The sequence below is a fragment of the Pinus tabuliformis genome, chromosome X, assembly GCF_031772625.1.
Source record: "Pinus tabuliformis cultivar Carrire ecotype Pingquan chromosome X, CPIR1, whole genome shotgun sequence".
In the NCBI taxonomy this organism is placed as follows: Eukaryota; Viridiplantae; Streptophyta; class Pinopsida; order Pinales; family Pinaceae; genus Pinus; species Pinus tabuliformis.
In genome coordinates, this window is record NC_142308.1 from 19,225,170 (window position 1) to 19,242,933 (window position 17,764).

Genomic DNA, 17,764 nt, shown 5'->3' on the forward strand with positions numbered 1-17,764 from the left:
CGTGCTCATGATGGTTAGGTATCCCTGATACCTGTTAGGTTTCTTACTTTCACGAAAGGTTCCTCGAGGTGCAGTGTGTCCTTCAACATCATTGAGTAGCCCCCTAAGCCAAGAGGGCCTCTTCCTAGAAGAGGAAGGCTCAGGTGGATCAATAGGATCCATGGGTTCATCCACATTGGGCATTGTTACATCATCTTTTTCTTTCGGTTCCCTGGTGTCAGCTTCTTGAGAGCTCCTCAAAGTAGGAAGATTGTCCACCTTGCTGAGAGCCATATCTTCGTCAAAGGTGACATCATGACTAATCACGACTTCCCTTTGACCGGCTACATAGATTATATAGCCCTTAGTATTTTCACCATAGCCCACGAAGATTCCTTTCTTTCCATATGCACCCAATTTATTCATTTTCTCTTTCGGCACATGAAAATATATAGGGCTTCCAAAAATCCTAAAATGAGATATGTCAGGGTTCTTACTGGTGAACATTTCTTCAGGAGTCTTGGAACCCAATGCTTGATGAGGACATCAGTTTTGTCCATATACGGCGGTGTTTGCAGCGTGGACCCATAGAAACTTAGGAAGTCTTTGATCATGGAGCATGGCACGGACAGCTTCCACAATCGTACGGTTCTTTCTTTCCGCCACACTATTCTGTTCAGGAGTATATGGTGTAGTAGTCTCCCTCTTAATTCCAGCCTCTTTACAAAAGTCATGAAACTCGTTAGATTCATATTCAGTCCCATTATCAGTCCTTAAGATCTTGATCTTCTTTTCGGTTTGATTCTCGATCAAGGCTTTGAAGTGTCGAAACCAAGAGAACACTTAATCCTTCTTTTTCAAGAAGTATATCCAAGTCTTTCCAGACTAGTCATCTGTAAAAGTAAAGTAATATGAATATCCTCCCAACGAGTTCACAGGCGTCATACCAGATATGTCTGAGTGAACCAACTGTAATATATCAGAGGTCTTGCTTTGGCTTGAGGGGAATGGTCCCCTTTTGAGCTTTCCTTTGGCACATCCCGGACATACACCTTCTTTCTCTACTCGGAATTCGGGCATCCCTGTCACCATTTGTCTTACATCGGGTAGAGCTTTATAATGAAGGTGTGCAAACCTCTGATGCCAAAGTTCGGACTGAAGAGATGTGTCACAAGACATGACACCTAGCAGACTTCCACCGACCTGATATAATGAATCAACTCGAAACCCAAGAGTGAAGGCATTTTTAACATTGTTTTTCCATACACATACCTTGCCATCACTGAAGGTCACCTTGTAGCCTTTGTCTTCCATTGCCGAGATGGACACCAGGTTCTTTTTGAGGTCAGGTACATATAATACATCTTGTAAGTGGATTGTATTACCTTGATTCAATTTAAGAGAGACATTGCCTACACCTTTCACTTGATATTTCATATTATCTCCAAGGACAATTTCCAGGTTAGTTTCTTTCTTTATCAGATTATGGAGAACTTCTTTGTAACCAGTGAGGTGCCTTGAGGCACCACTATCAATAAGCCAAATTCCCAGTGAGTCTAAAGGAGCAGAGGTAGATAGAGCAGCTGGTAGATAATATTCATCCTGCTTATTGTCAACAGTGTTAGATTCATACCTGGAATTTCTAGCCTTCTTGAATGATTGTCCTCTTCCTTGATTTCCAGCACTCCTTTTACCTCTGCTATTAGATTTTCCATTCCTTTGATTGCCATGAGAGGGATTTTGATCATCGTCCCGGTGTGAGTCCCTTCTATCAGGGCACTCCCTTGCATAGTGACCTGCTTTATCGCAAATGTAACATTGTCCTTTTCTTAGATTTTCCATTCCTTTGGTTGCCATGAGAGGGATTTTGATCATCGTCCCGGTGTGAGTCCCTTCTATCAGGGCACTCCCTTGCATAGTGACCTGCTTTATCGCAAATGTAACATTGTCCTTTTCTTCCACCCTTAGGTCCAACCTTTATTTTTTATTTAGTCCCAAAATTATTTCTTTTCTTAGCATGAGAAGAAAAGGCAGCAAGAGGACCTTTAGGCATGGGCATTTCTTGCTCATCTATCCTTGTTTCTTCTTGAATGCATCTTGCCATTAATTCCTCGAAACCAGCAATTAGATTATTGTTGAAAAGAATAGTCCTAAACACGTACCATTCAGATGGTAATCCTCCAAGAGTCGTGAGTGCCATTTCCCTATCAGTAATAATCTCCCCAATAGATAGGAGATCATTCCTATTCTCGATGATTCTTAAGAAGTATGCTTGCATACTCTCATCTTTGCCCTTCTTAATTTCCTTCAGCTTATTTCTAAGAAACAAGACTTGACTTGCATCATTAACTTTAAATAAACTCATCAGTCTATCGTAGATTTCCTTGGAGGTGTTCAGGTCGGAGATGTAGGCCACTAAGCGCTTGTCAATAGAGTCCCGGATGATCTTCTTTGTTTTGACTTCGTCAGTTTTCCATTTGTTCCTGGCAGCAGCAGGTGCATTTGATGGAGGCTCAATAATATTGCCTCTCACATGGTTCAACACTCCTTGATCTTCTAAGCTTAGATCAAGAGACATCTTCCATCCATGATAGTCAGCTTTCTCACAGAGCTTGTCTTTGGCAAGGAAGAGTGTTGAGGACCCCATAGTTCTTTTAGGATAGCCTTGCCAATCTTCTCTTCGGTGATTGCTCTTGCTCTTGCTCAGGCTTTGTCTTCACCTCAGCTCTGATACCATGTTAAATTATGGTATGTTCTATGCTTAGAGCAGTTTACTTCTTTTTATTATTATTATCCACAGATTAGCAATCACATGTACATTAAGTAAAGTGCAGATAGAACATTAAATGATCGACAGAAAACAAGCCAAGACAAGAGACACAAGATGTGGCAGCTAGCCAGGGACAAACCCCAATATGGGGAAACCCTTTGATCAAATCTTCTTTTATCTTCAATAATTCAGTAGAGAGAAATAGTACATAAATCTGATTTACATCAGCAGCAGCAAACCCTAGATCAGCCCTCAACTAGGGCAGACAATATCTTGCAAACCGACCGTCGGATCGGCTTGATTCCTTCACCAAAAAATGCGGCCTTCTGAGGAGAGTCAGTTCCACCTACAATGCAGTTCTGAGAGAGAGTTTGATGGTCAACACTGGTCAAACTTCTGATCTGCAGTTGCAGCCCTAAATTCTGCGTCCTTCCTTCCACATGTGTGAGAGAAGAGTCCCTTTCTGCGCAGTAGGAGAAGAGCCTCTTTTCTGCGCAGGAGAGAGAGAGAGAGATGTGATGAGATGAGTGTCCAAATGAGGAAAAGACCTCCTGTATTTATATACAAATGTTGATGATTGAATAGATGCGACTGTTGGGCTTCTGAGCCTACATGAGTTGCTGGTCGGCTTGATAATTATTCCATAATCAAAATAAATTCCTATCTCCATAAACACTTATTGGAATCGATGATCTTTAGATCAATCCTACACCTCTCGACGAGAGGAATCTAATAAAAATATTATCAGCCATGAATAAGATGACCCACATGGAGTTTGGCCCTAGTTGCCAATTTTAACACCTTAGACACCCTTGTCATTATTGAATATACTCAACCCTAGGTCTAGGTCTTACTCATAAGTCTTTCTTGGAGAGCCTTTAGCTTCTCTTGAAGCATTGATACCTTATTTAAGCCTCTTCTTTGAATGGGCCTTGGAAATCACATCATACTTTGTCATTGATCCTATCATTATTAGTGATTTCCTTCGTACTGGGACTCCTCCCATCGGTGAAAGTCTGTAGAGAGCAGGGAACACTGACTGAGGTGACAGTGGGTCTTTGTCCCATTGTTGTCATTTGGTCTAGTAATTGTTCCTTAGGTACCCCTCCTCGAACCCCTACTACATTGTATGACAACAGGCCACTACCCCATTGCTGCTTCTTGGTCTAGTTTATACCTTGTAGGGTTTCCCTCTCCAAGGACTGCTAGATTTTGCGGCGATATGTACCACATGTCATGAATCGAATAAGCATAAGCAAAAACCAAACAAATAATGCTATGCCTATCTAAGGATGTGAATAAGTGAATGAACAAAAAACCTCACCAAGATGATGATGTCCCATTACAAGATATCCAAAGGCACAACACAAGATGATTATTTTAGCAATTCTTCTTGATGTGTATATAGGAGACGAAGAGAATTAGAATATTAATTCTACCAATGTCGTATTACAAGATATGCAAACGCACATCACAAGATGATTATTTAAACAAGTCTCCTTGATGTCTATATAGGAGACAAAGAGGGTTAGAAGGCATCCACAATAATAATTCTACCTTATAAGGATAATTAATGACAGTTAGGACCATAACAATTGGCAAATATTACTTTAAGATTGTTGTCTAAGTTGGTGTGTGAGCTCAAAATCTCATGTCACAGAATATTTGTACCTTGAACAATAACCGCACCATTCTCCATATCAAACATTTCTACATATCCAATGGAAATTGTAAATCCCTAATTTTTTACTATATGTTATTTTTAGCTTTTTATAACATTGGTGTGAACTCAAAAAATCATGCCATGATAAAACTTTAGAACTTTTTAGAACAAAAAGGATAAGAACAATGTCTTGCACCATAATTTCATGGTTAACTTCAACACATAAATATGCTATTTTTAGCTTATAATCAAATTGGTCTGAACTGAAAAAGCCATGCCATAAGATAAAACTTTAGAATTTGTGAGAAGAAAAAGGATGACAACAATGTCTTTCACCATAATTGCATGGTTAACTTCAACACATTAAACATAATAAAAGCTTGGCGTACCATCATGCCATAAGATAAAACTTTAGAATTTGTGAGAAGAAAAAGGATGACGACAATGTCTTTCACCATAATTGCATGGTTAACTTCAACACATTAAACATAATAAAAGCTTGGTGTACCATACATAAAAGAGGTCAAGAAGGGAAAAAGAGGGACATTATAGCAATCAAGACCATAAATTACCTACCTCAGATCCTTTCCATTTTGTAATTTCTAAGAAGGACTTCAAGCATCCATGATAATAAACTGTATGAGGTTGGAATGCATTGACTTTTGAAAATGTTACAATATCCTTCTCCATGTCATAGCGCCTGAATCAATGTTACAACGACCTCAATAAGAACATGCAAATCCCAAAATCACAAATGGTTACTTTTCTCTCTTTATTATAACATCTATCCCTACTTAAGAAAATGTCCCAAACTAAAATTCAAAGTACAACTAAAATCAAACAAAATGCCATTATGTGCTTTTCACTTTTGTTTTGGCGTCATTTTTTTTTTCATTATGAAATTTCTGGACCCCAAGACTTTTAATGAAACAGAAATTTTACCTCTTGATTAGAGGTTCCTGCATCCTACCACTATGAATTTTCAGCCTTAGGACTCCTACGAAATATAATACAAAACAGAAGTGGAAATAGGCAATATTTCAATCCTTAACAACCCCAAGGCTACCAAGAGAAAATATACCAAAGTGTTCTAATATGTTTAAGCCCTCTAGGACATTCTTATAATGTATAAACCAGATCTGAAAACTCTTATTTACAATGGTAAATAGAACAATAAAACAATTCTTATCTTCTTTAATTACAATGTTAAATCAGTTAGCATCAATGTTCTACCAAGTTTCCAGGACGAGGGGGCGAGGGAGCGGGGATATGTAGGAGCGACCTATGCAAAAGCTCCCCAGCAATTTTTAGGAAACGTGGGGGGACGTCAAGGTCTTAAAAACCTAGAAATATAAAATTATAAATATATATCATTGAAATTTTAATATTTATAATGTAATTGTCTTTATCATTATATAATATACAACACTTACATCATGAAGGATAAATGATAAATCAATGAATCATATAACTGAAACAAATTTAAAAATAAAAACAAGATATCGTATAATCATACATCATACATGTAAGTTTGTAACTGTACAGTGTAACTACTAACAATGTACAATGAAAATAAATGTTTAAAGTTTTAAAGTTTAAACCATATTGATGTTCCAACTATGGACATTGAATACTGAATATTGAAATAAAAGTCAACTTTGATACATCAAGAGTCGAAATTTTATAGAGTCAAGACTCAAGTCTAATATATCATATATCAAGATTCAAAATAAACTAAAGTCTACAACTGAAGTCTCAAACGGAAAAGCAAATAAGTAAATAACATAAGTACATATCAAAAGATAAATGAGCATAATTGCTCAAGGTAATGCCCCGCTAGTCTCTGCATCTCGCTGCTACATGAATAATGATCAACCATCTCACCATCTGAATCAGAATCACTTGCATTCTCAAACATGCTAAGTGGCACACCAACCAACCCCATTTGTGTCCCATCAAGTCTCTCCTCCATATCTACCTGTGCATCATCCTCTAGATCAACATCCCATCGTGTTGTTGGTCCCTTCAAATACTCAGGTGTCTTCCTATGCTCAAAACGTAGGGCATTGTGCATAGCAACTAACTTCTCAACTCTTTTAGAGGGAAGATTGTTCTTCTTGATAGAGTGGATGAAGCTATATGTGGACCAATTCCTCTCTGCTGTAGAAAAACTAGTAATCTGAGACAACAAACACATAGCTAGATGTTTAAGCTCTGGATCACCATCCCCATTCATCCTCCACCAACCAATCGGGTCAGCTTAGGCTAGATCTATGTGATCTGTTCGAGCACCACGTGTGTTGAAGGGACCACTAAGAGATGCAAACTAAACAAACTGTCTTTGAAGTCTTGCCCCATCCTCCTCATTGTACATCTTTGCAATTGCATCTAGGAAGCCATTCTTTACCTCAGGATCATCAATAGGAGGCACTCTTCCAGGCCTTTCATCATACCATTTTGCGTTTAATGCACATGCTGCCATGTGCAAAGGTGTGTTCATGCGATCCCACCTACGTTGAATGATGGGTCGAATCTGGGATGTATAGAACTCTAATGAGGGCTTCCTCTGCTGAATGGCTTCCTTCACACGACCCAACATGCTATCAAAGGTCTCATAGATTTCTCCAAGACTAGGAGCATCTGAATCAGTGTAATGAATGACCTCCACAATAGGGCCCAAGAATGACACCAAATAAGAACAATTTGCCCACTAATCATTGTCCAACACCTGAACCCTAACCTTCTTCCTCGTGTCTATCTTTGATTCTGACCACCTTCCCCACTCTGAACTCACAACCAAGGATTGTAGAGGTGCTTGTACCTCTAGCATCCTCTCCAATAAGTGAAAATAGCTAGAATATCTAGTATCAGTGGGCTTGAGGAATTCCTTCCTCGTGTGCACCCTGTACATGGCCAAGGAGGTGTGGTGGTTGTAGATAAACATTTGCACATCTCTAGCAGCTGTCACCCAGTCTGATATCCACTAAATTTTGACAATGTCCTTCAGTGCATTATGTGAAAATTTCTTAATCTACACATCAGAAATCCTACTGCAATCACTGGTTTATCATCTCCTACTTGTTTTCACATTCAACAAGTTATTTAATTGTTTAAACACTAATGAAAAACACTACTATAGACTACACTGACGTACAGATCACAAACTAAATAGATACGAGACAAACACACAAGGGACACCATTATTTTTGGACAAACGTCCCCAGAAAAACCCAATGTGGGAAAACCTGTGCAGCAACTCTAAGGGTTTTCTATTATTAAGCAGTAGTTTTGAATACAACTCTGGATGCCCTCTCGGCTATCCAGTTACAGAGATAAAATATACTGGCAGAAATCTAAGTGAGATTACCTCACTTTACCGGGCAAAATCCCTCTGGTCCGGCAACTAGACTGACTATCCTCGGCTATAATTGCACTGCCCCTTCACATTAACTGAGTGGAGCACTCTGAGTCTCTGCGTCAGCTCTGCGTTGCCTCCTAAAGCTCTGACATCAGCCTTCTCGGCTGATCCTGTTGCTCCCCGGATGAATTCAGACTTCTGCAGGACGGCAGCTTTTCCCCTATGTTGTCACTGCGTCAAGCAATGCGTGGGACTCTTGGCCCAGCATCAGCCTCCCTGGTCTGCATTGCCTCCTCTATTGTATTTTTGCCTCTCTCTGTTGAGTATTCAGGGTCTTGGAGAAGATCCTCCAACCCCAACTATCCCTGCCCCTCTACTGCAACTCAGATCACCTTATCGATTTTCTCAGCAAACCACACCCCAAAAAAATCGAATTGACTGATCAAAATGGTATATCTCCAACCGACCCTCAAGCCTCCTCTTATACTTTTCCTGTTGATGAATCAACGACAGAGATTAAGTCCCTAATCAACGGCTAAGATTAAAACAGACTTGATCCTCATCACTTAGAAGTTTCTCACCCATATTCTTATTAATACCCATTAATATTTTTATTTTCCTAAGTTTAGACTTAAGAACCCATTAAAAATATTAATTATTTTAATAACTCCTCATCTAGGTGGAATTTCTCCAAACGATTTTTTGGGTCTTGGAGATCTCATGTGTTCTATCCCCTCCACAAAATTTCAGAGCTAGAGCACATCCGATGCTACCCAAAATCAACACATTATTAATTGCATGCACACAACAAGGAGTTCAAAAAATATGTTGATACCTGCTTTGAATCAATAACCCAAATGATCTACAAATTGTTGTTGCATCTGTCACAACCTACACCACACTATCAGCCCCAACATCCTCTATAGTTTCTCGAAAAAGCTAAAATTGGAAAGATGCATCCTTGCACTTTCCAGAACATTCAACAGCTTTAAGAAAGAATGGACCTTCTGTAGATGTCACTATTATGTTGATTAGTGGGTGTTTTCGGATGTTAATCCATCCATCCATAACAATAGAGCAACCAAACCTCAACCATGTTTGTCTCATTCTCTCTTTTTGCACATTAATTTTGGAAACTTGTCTATATAAAATTGTTGTTCTTAGCTTATGTTCTCTGGGTAATACATATGAAGGCCCTATTCTTGCAATTGCTTGGACCATTTCCTTGTAATAAGGAAAACAAACAACATGGAAGGGAATTCCATTGGCAAAAAGAAATTTGCCAATTGCATCATTTGTGTCATTTCGATCTAGAACACTGTACATCCTAGACACTGTAGCACCCATTGCACAAGAACGAGATGCACCAGTAGAACCCTTTGTATTTTTTGATGAAGCATTGGATGGAGGCATATTTGTGCATGGATCAACATTTTTGCTAGAAAACAGTCCTTTTCTAGTGGCTACCCTTTCTAGCCTCTAAAGTTGCTCTCTAAGCTGGATTCAGGTTTTTTGAGGGATACATATTGACTCCTTTACTTGTAATAGCCAAAATATGTTGCTTCACCCTGGTATAGCTGCCAACAAAGTGATGCCCACAAATATTGCAGACCCAATCATGTGAGCCACCACCAACTTTTGGATTTTTTTTCGGAAGTTTGGTTACATAGATTAGAAGCGGTTTTAGAGGATTAAATGTCCCCTTTGCAAATTTTTCCAGATCTCTTGGTGGGCCTTCAGAATCTACACCATGCAAAGGCCTATTCTGATTTCTTGCCCTCCTGTGATTGCTTTCAATTTCTTCTTGTGCATCATGTGACTCACTACCACTGTAGCTGCTGTCACTGTTCCCACTGTTCCTAGAATAACTCTGACTCATAGTTGTAAGTTGAATGTAACTTGTAGGTTGCAGCCTGCAACAAGGGTTTACCGTTTAAATTTAAATTTTATTTTTAATAAAACCTTTAGGCTTTATGGCATATGCATACTGATACACAATGAAAATTAAATAAAGATTTTAAAAAACTACACAGGCTTACTAACACTATACACAGTCAACAATGAAAATGAATTTTTTTTTAAATTTACAAAACAAAAATTAAAAAGTTACACAATGACAGGCTATAACGTTATTTACTGTGCAGTGTGCATTGTGGCCCACGGTAGCAGAGGTGCGATGTATCCGATGGGAATCAACACAATTGATGGGAGTCGGATCTCGATGGGCATTAGCACAGTCGACAGTAGACAGTGAGGCACTAGTGACCACACTACAAAGTTGATGAGTGAGGCTACAGGCACAGTGAGGTGGCGTCCAACAATGGTTCAGCAGTTGGCAGCGTCCAGCAGTGATGGCGGCGATGATGGGCGAGGTTGCAGGCATAGTGAGTCGGCATCCAGTAGCGGTTCAGCAACTGGCGACATCCAGCAACGATGGCGACGTCCAATGGATGGGCGATGGCACAATGAAATAAAGTTTAAACTCGTTGCTCGATGAAATAAAGTTATAAACTTTAAACCCTCCAGACAGCGTGTAAAAATAATAAAATTATGATTTAAAAAAAAATGTTTCATTAAAAAAAATTGAATTTTGTCCAAGGAAACGACCCTAGATGACCCCAAACGACCCCTTACGACCCCCTTTCGAGGATTCAACCCCGAAAATAAAGGAAACGACCCCTTCCAACTTTCCGCGCGTACCCTGCTTTATGGGAGTGTGGGGAAATGACCCCCAGTCGTCCCCAAGTCCCCAAAGCGCGAGGGAGCTAGGAAACTTGACCCCCAAGTGGGGGGACGCAACCACATGGAACACTGGTTAGCATAAACACCCTTGACCTATGTCAAATCAGCAAAACAGTGAGTACAACTGTAAAACAACTCTTATCTTCTTTAATTACAATGTTAAATCACTTACCATAATCACCCTTAAGATATGTCAAATCACGAAAACATATATAGCCAAAAATTTTAGACCATGCAGTGCATAGATGGCCAAAAATAAATTCTACGATTTACACAAGTATTGAACAATTGAAAACGTCATTAATATCCACAAAACAACATTGGTGTACATGTTGCCTAAAAATCTAGCGGGCCTTGTAAAGGGGAGCTCACAAGACTAGAGTCAGACCAAGTGACAACACTATGAGGTGCAGCCCAGTGTTACCACAGCTACCACCTCCTGCTCTTTAGTGGATTTTCACCACAAGGGAGGCTTCCCTATGTAGGTCACCTAACGGATATTCTAAGTTCAAGGCTTAGAAGTGACAAGGATAGGTTAAGCATGTGAAAATTTCTGAATCTAATAAACCAGAAATCCTACCGCAGGAAAATGATTTACATTACTTCATTTAACAAGTTATTTTCGGAAATATTCAGAAAATATAAATGTAAATACATTGCATCCTACACCTCTATACAAATCAAGTACTGAAAAATAAATGAGCCAATCATGCAAAGGACACACTTATTTTTGGACTAAACGTCCTCGGAAAAACCCAACGCTGGAAAACCAGTGCAGCAACTCTAAGGGTTTTCTATTACTAAGTAGAAGTTTTGAATACAAATGCTGGTTGCCCTCCCGACAAACCAGTGACAGAGAAATACAATTGACAAGGAGAGGTTAAGCATGTGAAAATTCCTGAGTGAGTTTTACCTCACTTCACCTGACAGAATCTGGCTGATCCAGCAACAAATCTGGTTGGCCCCGCTACAACTTCGCTGCCCGTCCGCAGTAACTCCGTGGAGCTCTCTGAGGCTCTGCGTCAGCTCTGTGTCTACACTACTGCCCACTGCGTCAGCTTTCCCGGCTGTTCCGGCAGTTTTCGGCAGCTCCTCGACTTTCTGCGTGGAAGGCAGTTCTTCCTCTGCACTGGCCCTCCTAGCTCTGCGTCAAGGTTGTGTGGGCCCAAACTAGCCCATCGTCGGCTCTCTCGACTACTGCGCTACCTCCACAAGTTTCGGAGGCGCCCTAGAACTTTCAGGCAACAACAACGACAGCCTAGTATGCCCACAAGACAGTAGACTTTGACAAGTTTCTCTCAATTTTCTCCTCTCAACCTAGGATGTTAGGAGTAGGGACTAGACAGGAGACTCCTTCCCCCCCCCCCCCCCCCGCCTCCCGCCCTTCTTCTTCTTCTTCTCCTTCTCTGCTTCATCACAGTGCTTTGTTTCGAAGCCGAGAGCTTCTAGCTTCTACATTTACATTACTTAGATTATAGATGTATTTCCTGCTTTTTAAAAGAAATGTTAAAGGGGACCATTTGGTCCACCAACTTGGCATGATGTAATCATTGTAACCGACAATCCCATTGACCTACTATGGTCATTTGTTGGACATTAATAAAATTATCTTATCTTATCTTATCTCCGCCTCTCTATCTGTATTCCTGAACTATCACTGCCCCTCAACTGCAAGATCTCCCCAATTGATTTCCCTCCTTAGAACTTCTCACCTCAGAAAATTGATTTCCTTAATCTCTCTGACCCCAAGCCTTCCTTTATACTTTTCCTGCTGAGAAATCAACAACCATGATCTAATCTCTAATCAATGGCTAAGATTAAATTAGAATTAATCCTCGTCACTTAAAAGTTTCTCACCCATATTTTCATTAATACCCATTAATATTTTAATTTTCCTAAGTTTAGACTTAGGAACCCCATTAAAAATATTAATTATTTTAATAAAATACAATTCGGGTGGAATTTCTCCAAATGATTTTTGGGTCTTGGAGATATCATGTGTTCTAGCCATCCACAAAATTTCGAAGGTAGAGCATATCTTATGCTACCCTAAAAAGTAGAGACGCTCAACATAACAACAAGGCTCAAACTAGCAAGGATAGGGCATAGTGTGTCCTACAAAGACCTATCTAGGGCACAAGTGACCTAGAGTTTAGTGAATAAGCAACGAGAACATGCTTACCAAGGTACACAAAACCAAGAAAAGGCTTGATTAGATGAATATGATAAATTTTAGGAAAACAAGACTTCATAAAACGCCAAGTTGAAGCTTAGGGCTAGATTAGGGGGGCTTGTGACGTCAGCCCTATAATGGAAGATCTTACTATGGTAACAGGGTGATTTTGAGGAAATGAGTCACTAACTAGAAGTAAAATCCCTCCAAAAGCCCACACATCCACCCTAGTTGAATTTTGGCCCTAACCCTAACCTAGCAACTTGTCTTAAAGGGCTAAAAATTCGACGAGAGAGAGAGAGAGAGAGAGAAGAATTAAGTTTAAAGGGATTTTATGGTGTGATCACCTGTGGAAGGGCTAGTGCTTGTTATTGGATGCAATCTAGAGAGAGATCCATTTACGAAAAATCTAACCCTACAATGGAGTAAGGGATAATAAAAAACCCTAGTTTTCATACACTAGCTATCAATTTATTTGCAAATAAAGTCATTGAGGGGAGGTTGACATTAAAGATCACTCAAGGGATTGTGACACAAATCTTAAAGGGTAATGCATCCAATGCTTTTCCAAGATTTCATAGAAATTTTTTTAATAAAAACTAGCACATAAAAACCTAACAATATCCATTCCATGCAATAGCCATTAAGATATTCAACAACATAGAATATTTACAAGAAAGTGCATGAACAAATCCTTTATTATTCCAACATGTTGTTTCCAAAGCAAGACAAAGTCTCCATAAGCAAATACTCCACAAAATATCACATCTCCACAAGAAACAAGTTTTTTTTTCAGCTAGGCAGAAATCTTTCCAAGAGGCTAAATAGATTCACAAGTGATGATGAAAATGCAAATGAGGTGACCTCTATTTATGTGAGGTCTACCTCAACAAATTTATGACTAGTGAACCCATAAATCAAGTTTGACACAAAATAACATTGGGTTACAAGCCAACCCACTAGCTAAATGACAAAATAAGACATAAATTCCTACACATGTGAGCCATAGCCTCTAAAAGCACTAATATCATGCCCTTTTAGGGCTCCAAAAGCCATGTCAAGGTCCAATGAATTGTGAAAGTGATCCAAAATGGATCCTAAAACCTCTAAGTCTTCATGTATATTAACTATCGGAAACACTATCGCAAGGGAAAATAGTGAAATAATGGCAGAAAACATAGCTATCGGAGGTTCAAATGCCGCTACACCAAAGCTGTTGGATCGGACAAATCAACAGTCCAGATTGAATCGGGATATTGCAATCGGGAGAGGCCAACGAAGTATATCGGAGGCGGCCTTATGGAAATCGCGATAGCGATCAACGCAATTTAACGAGGACCGTTGATCGAGTGCACAGATCAACGGTCCAGATCAACTCGCAATATTGCATCACTATAACACAAAGGAGGACTTACCAAGGGCTTGAGGATTAGCGATATGCGATCGCCGAACGCGATATCGCATCGCAATATCGCATCGCAACATGGCCAAAGGAAGGACTTACCGAGGGCTTGAGGATTAGCGATATGTGATCTCCAATCACGATATTGCGCATCGCAACATGGCCAAAGGAAGGACTTATCGGGGATTGAAGACATTGCGATATGTGATCGCCGATCGCGATATCGCATCGCAATATCGCATCGGAGCGATACAAAGGAGCCGGGCCTATGCAACATGTGACTTGCGATAGCGATAAAGCCGGACCCGAAAGGGTTTATAAATGCGGCACTATATAATTTGAGTTCCGATAAAATGTTTTTGTCGGGTTTTTCAATGTATTCTATGTATTTCCGTTATAAACCCAAATACAAAGGAAACCATGGCATATGGGCACTGCGACTTGTGATAGCGATCAAGCATGGACCTGATAGGGATTATGGACGTGATTGGATATTATTTGAAGTCCGATAGAAAGTGTTTTGTCGGATTTTTCTATGTTTTCTGTGTATTTCTCTGTGTAAATAGAGAAACGACTTTTTGGGATTTCACCCGCACCAGTGGTCCTTTCCATTTGAAAAACAGGTGGCCACCATACCTTAGAGCATTTAGCAATGATTGTTAAACGCTCCAGAAGGAGATGAAGGGACAGCGGCCGGGAACCAGAGAGCCTGAAGAGGGAAGGCGAATAGACAGGGCCAAGAGGCTTAAAAGCCATTCAATGGCAAAACAGAAGAAGGCATTGACAGACAGAGAGAGCAAGAGAAAGCAGAAGACAAAGCAAGAGGGAGAGTCTGTGTACTCTTGTAGACTTGAGGATTTCAAGTAAATCCCTGTTGTTTTTGTCACTATTGTGTTGAGACTCGATTTGAGCTCACACTTGTAATAATTTGCTCTTGAAGACATAATATAGAGGTCGACACTGAAAGCTGGACCAGGAGACGTAGCCAGGAAGTCTGGTGAACTCCTTGATTATTTGTTGTGTTGATGTGTGTGTTTATTATGTTTTATAACTATTCATTGTCTATATTATTCACAATCTTTTCGATCCGTTGCACTAAATAATATTGGCATTCCTGCACGAGTCTGTAATACCTTAATATTGATTTAAGATCTCATTTTCAGATCAAGCGGTATCAGAGCTTAAGGTTTTGTTAAGGTTAGACAAGCTTGTGCTAGATTTTGAACGCTAACTAGATTAAAGCTCAGACTAGGAGAAGGAGAACTTGTTGAGGCTAATCCAAAGATTGGAAGAGTCTATTCTCAAAGGAGAATGGCAGAGGAAACTGCATTAGGATCTCAATTTATTGAGAGTTTTAAGGCACTCCAAGCCATGGTGGAAGAGTTGTATCTGGAATTTAAGAAGGGTCAAGGTGAAAGCACTTCAACACCTAAACCAGACAAAGGAGCAAAGGAACCTTTTCTAGTTGCCCCTCCAGAAGGCAAAGGAAAAAGGGAAATGCCTCCTCCACCATCTCCTCCATCATCACCTTCATCATCCTCATCATCTTCTAGCTCTTCTAAGAAGAAGAAGAAAACTTCCTTAATCAAATTAGATGTGAAGTTTGATTTGCCAATTTATGATGGAGAACTTAATGCAGAAAAGCTAGATAATTGGATAAGACAAATTGATGTATATTGCAGGGTATAGAACGTTGATTCAAAAAGGAAGAAGATTCAACTGGATAGCCTTCGACTTGGAGGAACTGCACGAGTATGGTGGGAAGGTAAGACACAAGCTGATCTGCAAAAACGTGGTAAAATCATTTCTACCTGCAAGGAATTTGTTTCTGCTATCAAAAAGCAATTCTATCCTTTAGCTTACATGCAGTAGGCAATGATGAGTTGGCAAACTCTTCGTCAATTGAAGGGTCAGAGTGTACAGAGTTATACTCAGGAATTCAGAAAGAGAGCTTTAACTCTAGGTATATCATTAGATTCACCTGAGACTTTATTGAAGTATATAGGTGGTCTTCATAGCTATTTAAAGCATACTCTTCTCATGTTTAATCCCACTAGCTTAGATGATGTATCAACGCAGGCAACACATCTAGAGGCTAGAGGTAAGAATGTAAACCCAGAGGTTGGGGGATCATCTAAATATTCTATAAGCAAGAGCAAGGAAAAGAAGAAACTGAAATGGAAGGTGTTGACCGCGACATGTCAACTACCCATAGCTGTACACCCCCTTTTTTCACAAAACGGATAGCGCTTGATCGTCATGTCCATGCCATTCGATTGTCATCACCTGCCCGATTATGTTATGTTTTAAACCTAGTTTGCATGTGTAAAGTGTAAATAATCTTAGCAAATCTGAGTCATGTATGTAAATTGACTAGGCAAACCTAATTTTCTAGTGATAATCTACGTTTCGGAAGGTTTTTTGTCTCATCGATCCATGATCAGCAGAGTTTTCCTTCAGCGTAACTCCAAAGCCGAAATGAATTTTGTCATTAGAATCTTAGGGGAATCCTAGTGTGCTTCGAGTCTATGTAAAAGTAATTTGGAAATAACTCTAACTATTTGGTTAGGTTATTACAAATTGCTTGATCTGCTACATTATATTTGTGTCGCAGAACTGGGTGGTCTATGAGGGTCTATGTCAAATGGGTTTTCCCCCTTGAGATGTAAAATTGTAAAAGTCATGATGTAAAGTGTCTTGAGGGTTAGAAAATGTTTTAATCCCCTCATAAGTCCTAAGTCCTAGGTCCTAGGTGATTTTTCCGAAGGGCTAAGTTCGAGGATCCAAAAATAAAAAATAAAAAAATAAAAGATATAAATAATAAAAAATTAAATTAAAAAAAATTAAAATAACTAAAAAAATTAAAATAAAATAAATTTTAAAAAATAATTTAAAAATCAATAAAAAATTGAAAAAAAAAATAAAATAATAAAATAATAATAAGTCAAAAGTTTTGAGAAAATAAATGCAAAATTTAAATTTTTAATATATTAAAATGCATTTAAAATTTCGATGGATGAGATTAAAAGGGGTTTTGATCCTCATCGACAGTTGAGATTAGTTTGACATGGATCACTCGAACTAGCCATTGGGAAATTTTCCTTTAAATAGGGTGTTAAGGGTCATTTGAGATCAGAATCGATCTATGAGTCGTGTGCTAAAGAAACCTCTCTTGTAGTCATTTTTTGTGCAATAAATAAAGACTTTGGGGTTGAAAATATTGCTAGTGTTACTCTTTTGGAAATGCTGTAAGATTGTTTTATTTTTCTACATAATTTTATTTTCAGCCATTGATGATAGCTTAATGAATATTGATCTAGGCACAGGTATCTTCTCTGATCTCTGGGGTTTGAATGATAGTTTAGATTCTGAAATATAATGGCAGGTATCTCCATTTGGTCTATATTTCACTATTGTTTTCTCCCTCTATGTTAATGGTTGATTTTAAGCTGTGCAGGAAATCCTTTTTTTTTTAAGATTACCGGGCGTTTGGGAAAGTTCTCGGCTGAACCAGCCAACTCCCAGATTGCGGTTTCTGAAAGAGCCCAACCAGTTTTAATTCCAAGCTTATCATTTGAATTTTTCTTATGAATGCAAGAAGGGTTTTCTGAAGTATCTCACACTAAGTTTAAAATTCTGAAAATATTTCTGTGGCATATTGACAAATTTGGCAATTT

The 17,764-nt window shown here is 39.1% G+C and overlaps 1 protein-coding gene across 3 annotated transcripts in view; it reads right to left on the bottom strand.

Moving 5' to 3' along the window:
* Positions 1-17,764, bottom strand: part of LOC149138115 (HAD-superfamily hydrolase, subfamily IG, 5'-nucleotidase) — a 619,402-nt gene that overhangs the window by 224,916 nt on the left and 376,722 nt on the right. For all 3 annotated transcript variants that reach the window (XM_089449021.1, XM_089449020.1, XM_089449019.1), the window contains one exon: positions 4,989-5,112. In XM_089449021.1, the coding sequence (XP_089305147.1) occupies positions 4,989-5,112 (124 nt within the window). The remainder of the gene's footprint in view (positions 1-4,988; positions 5,113-17,764) is intronic.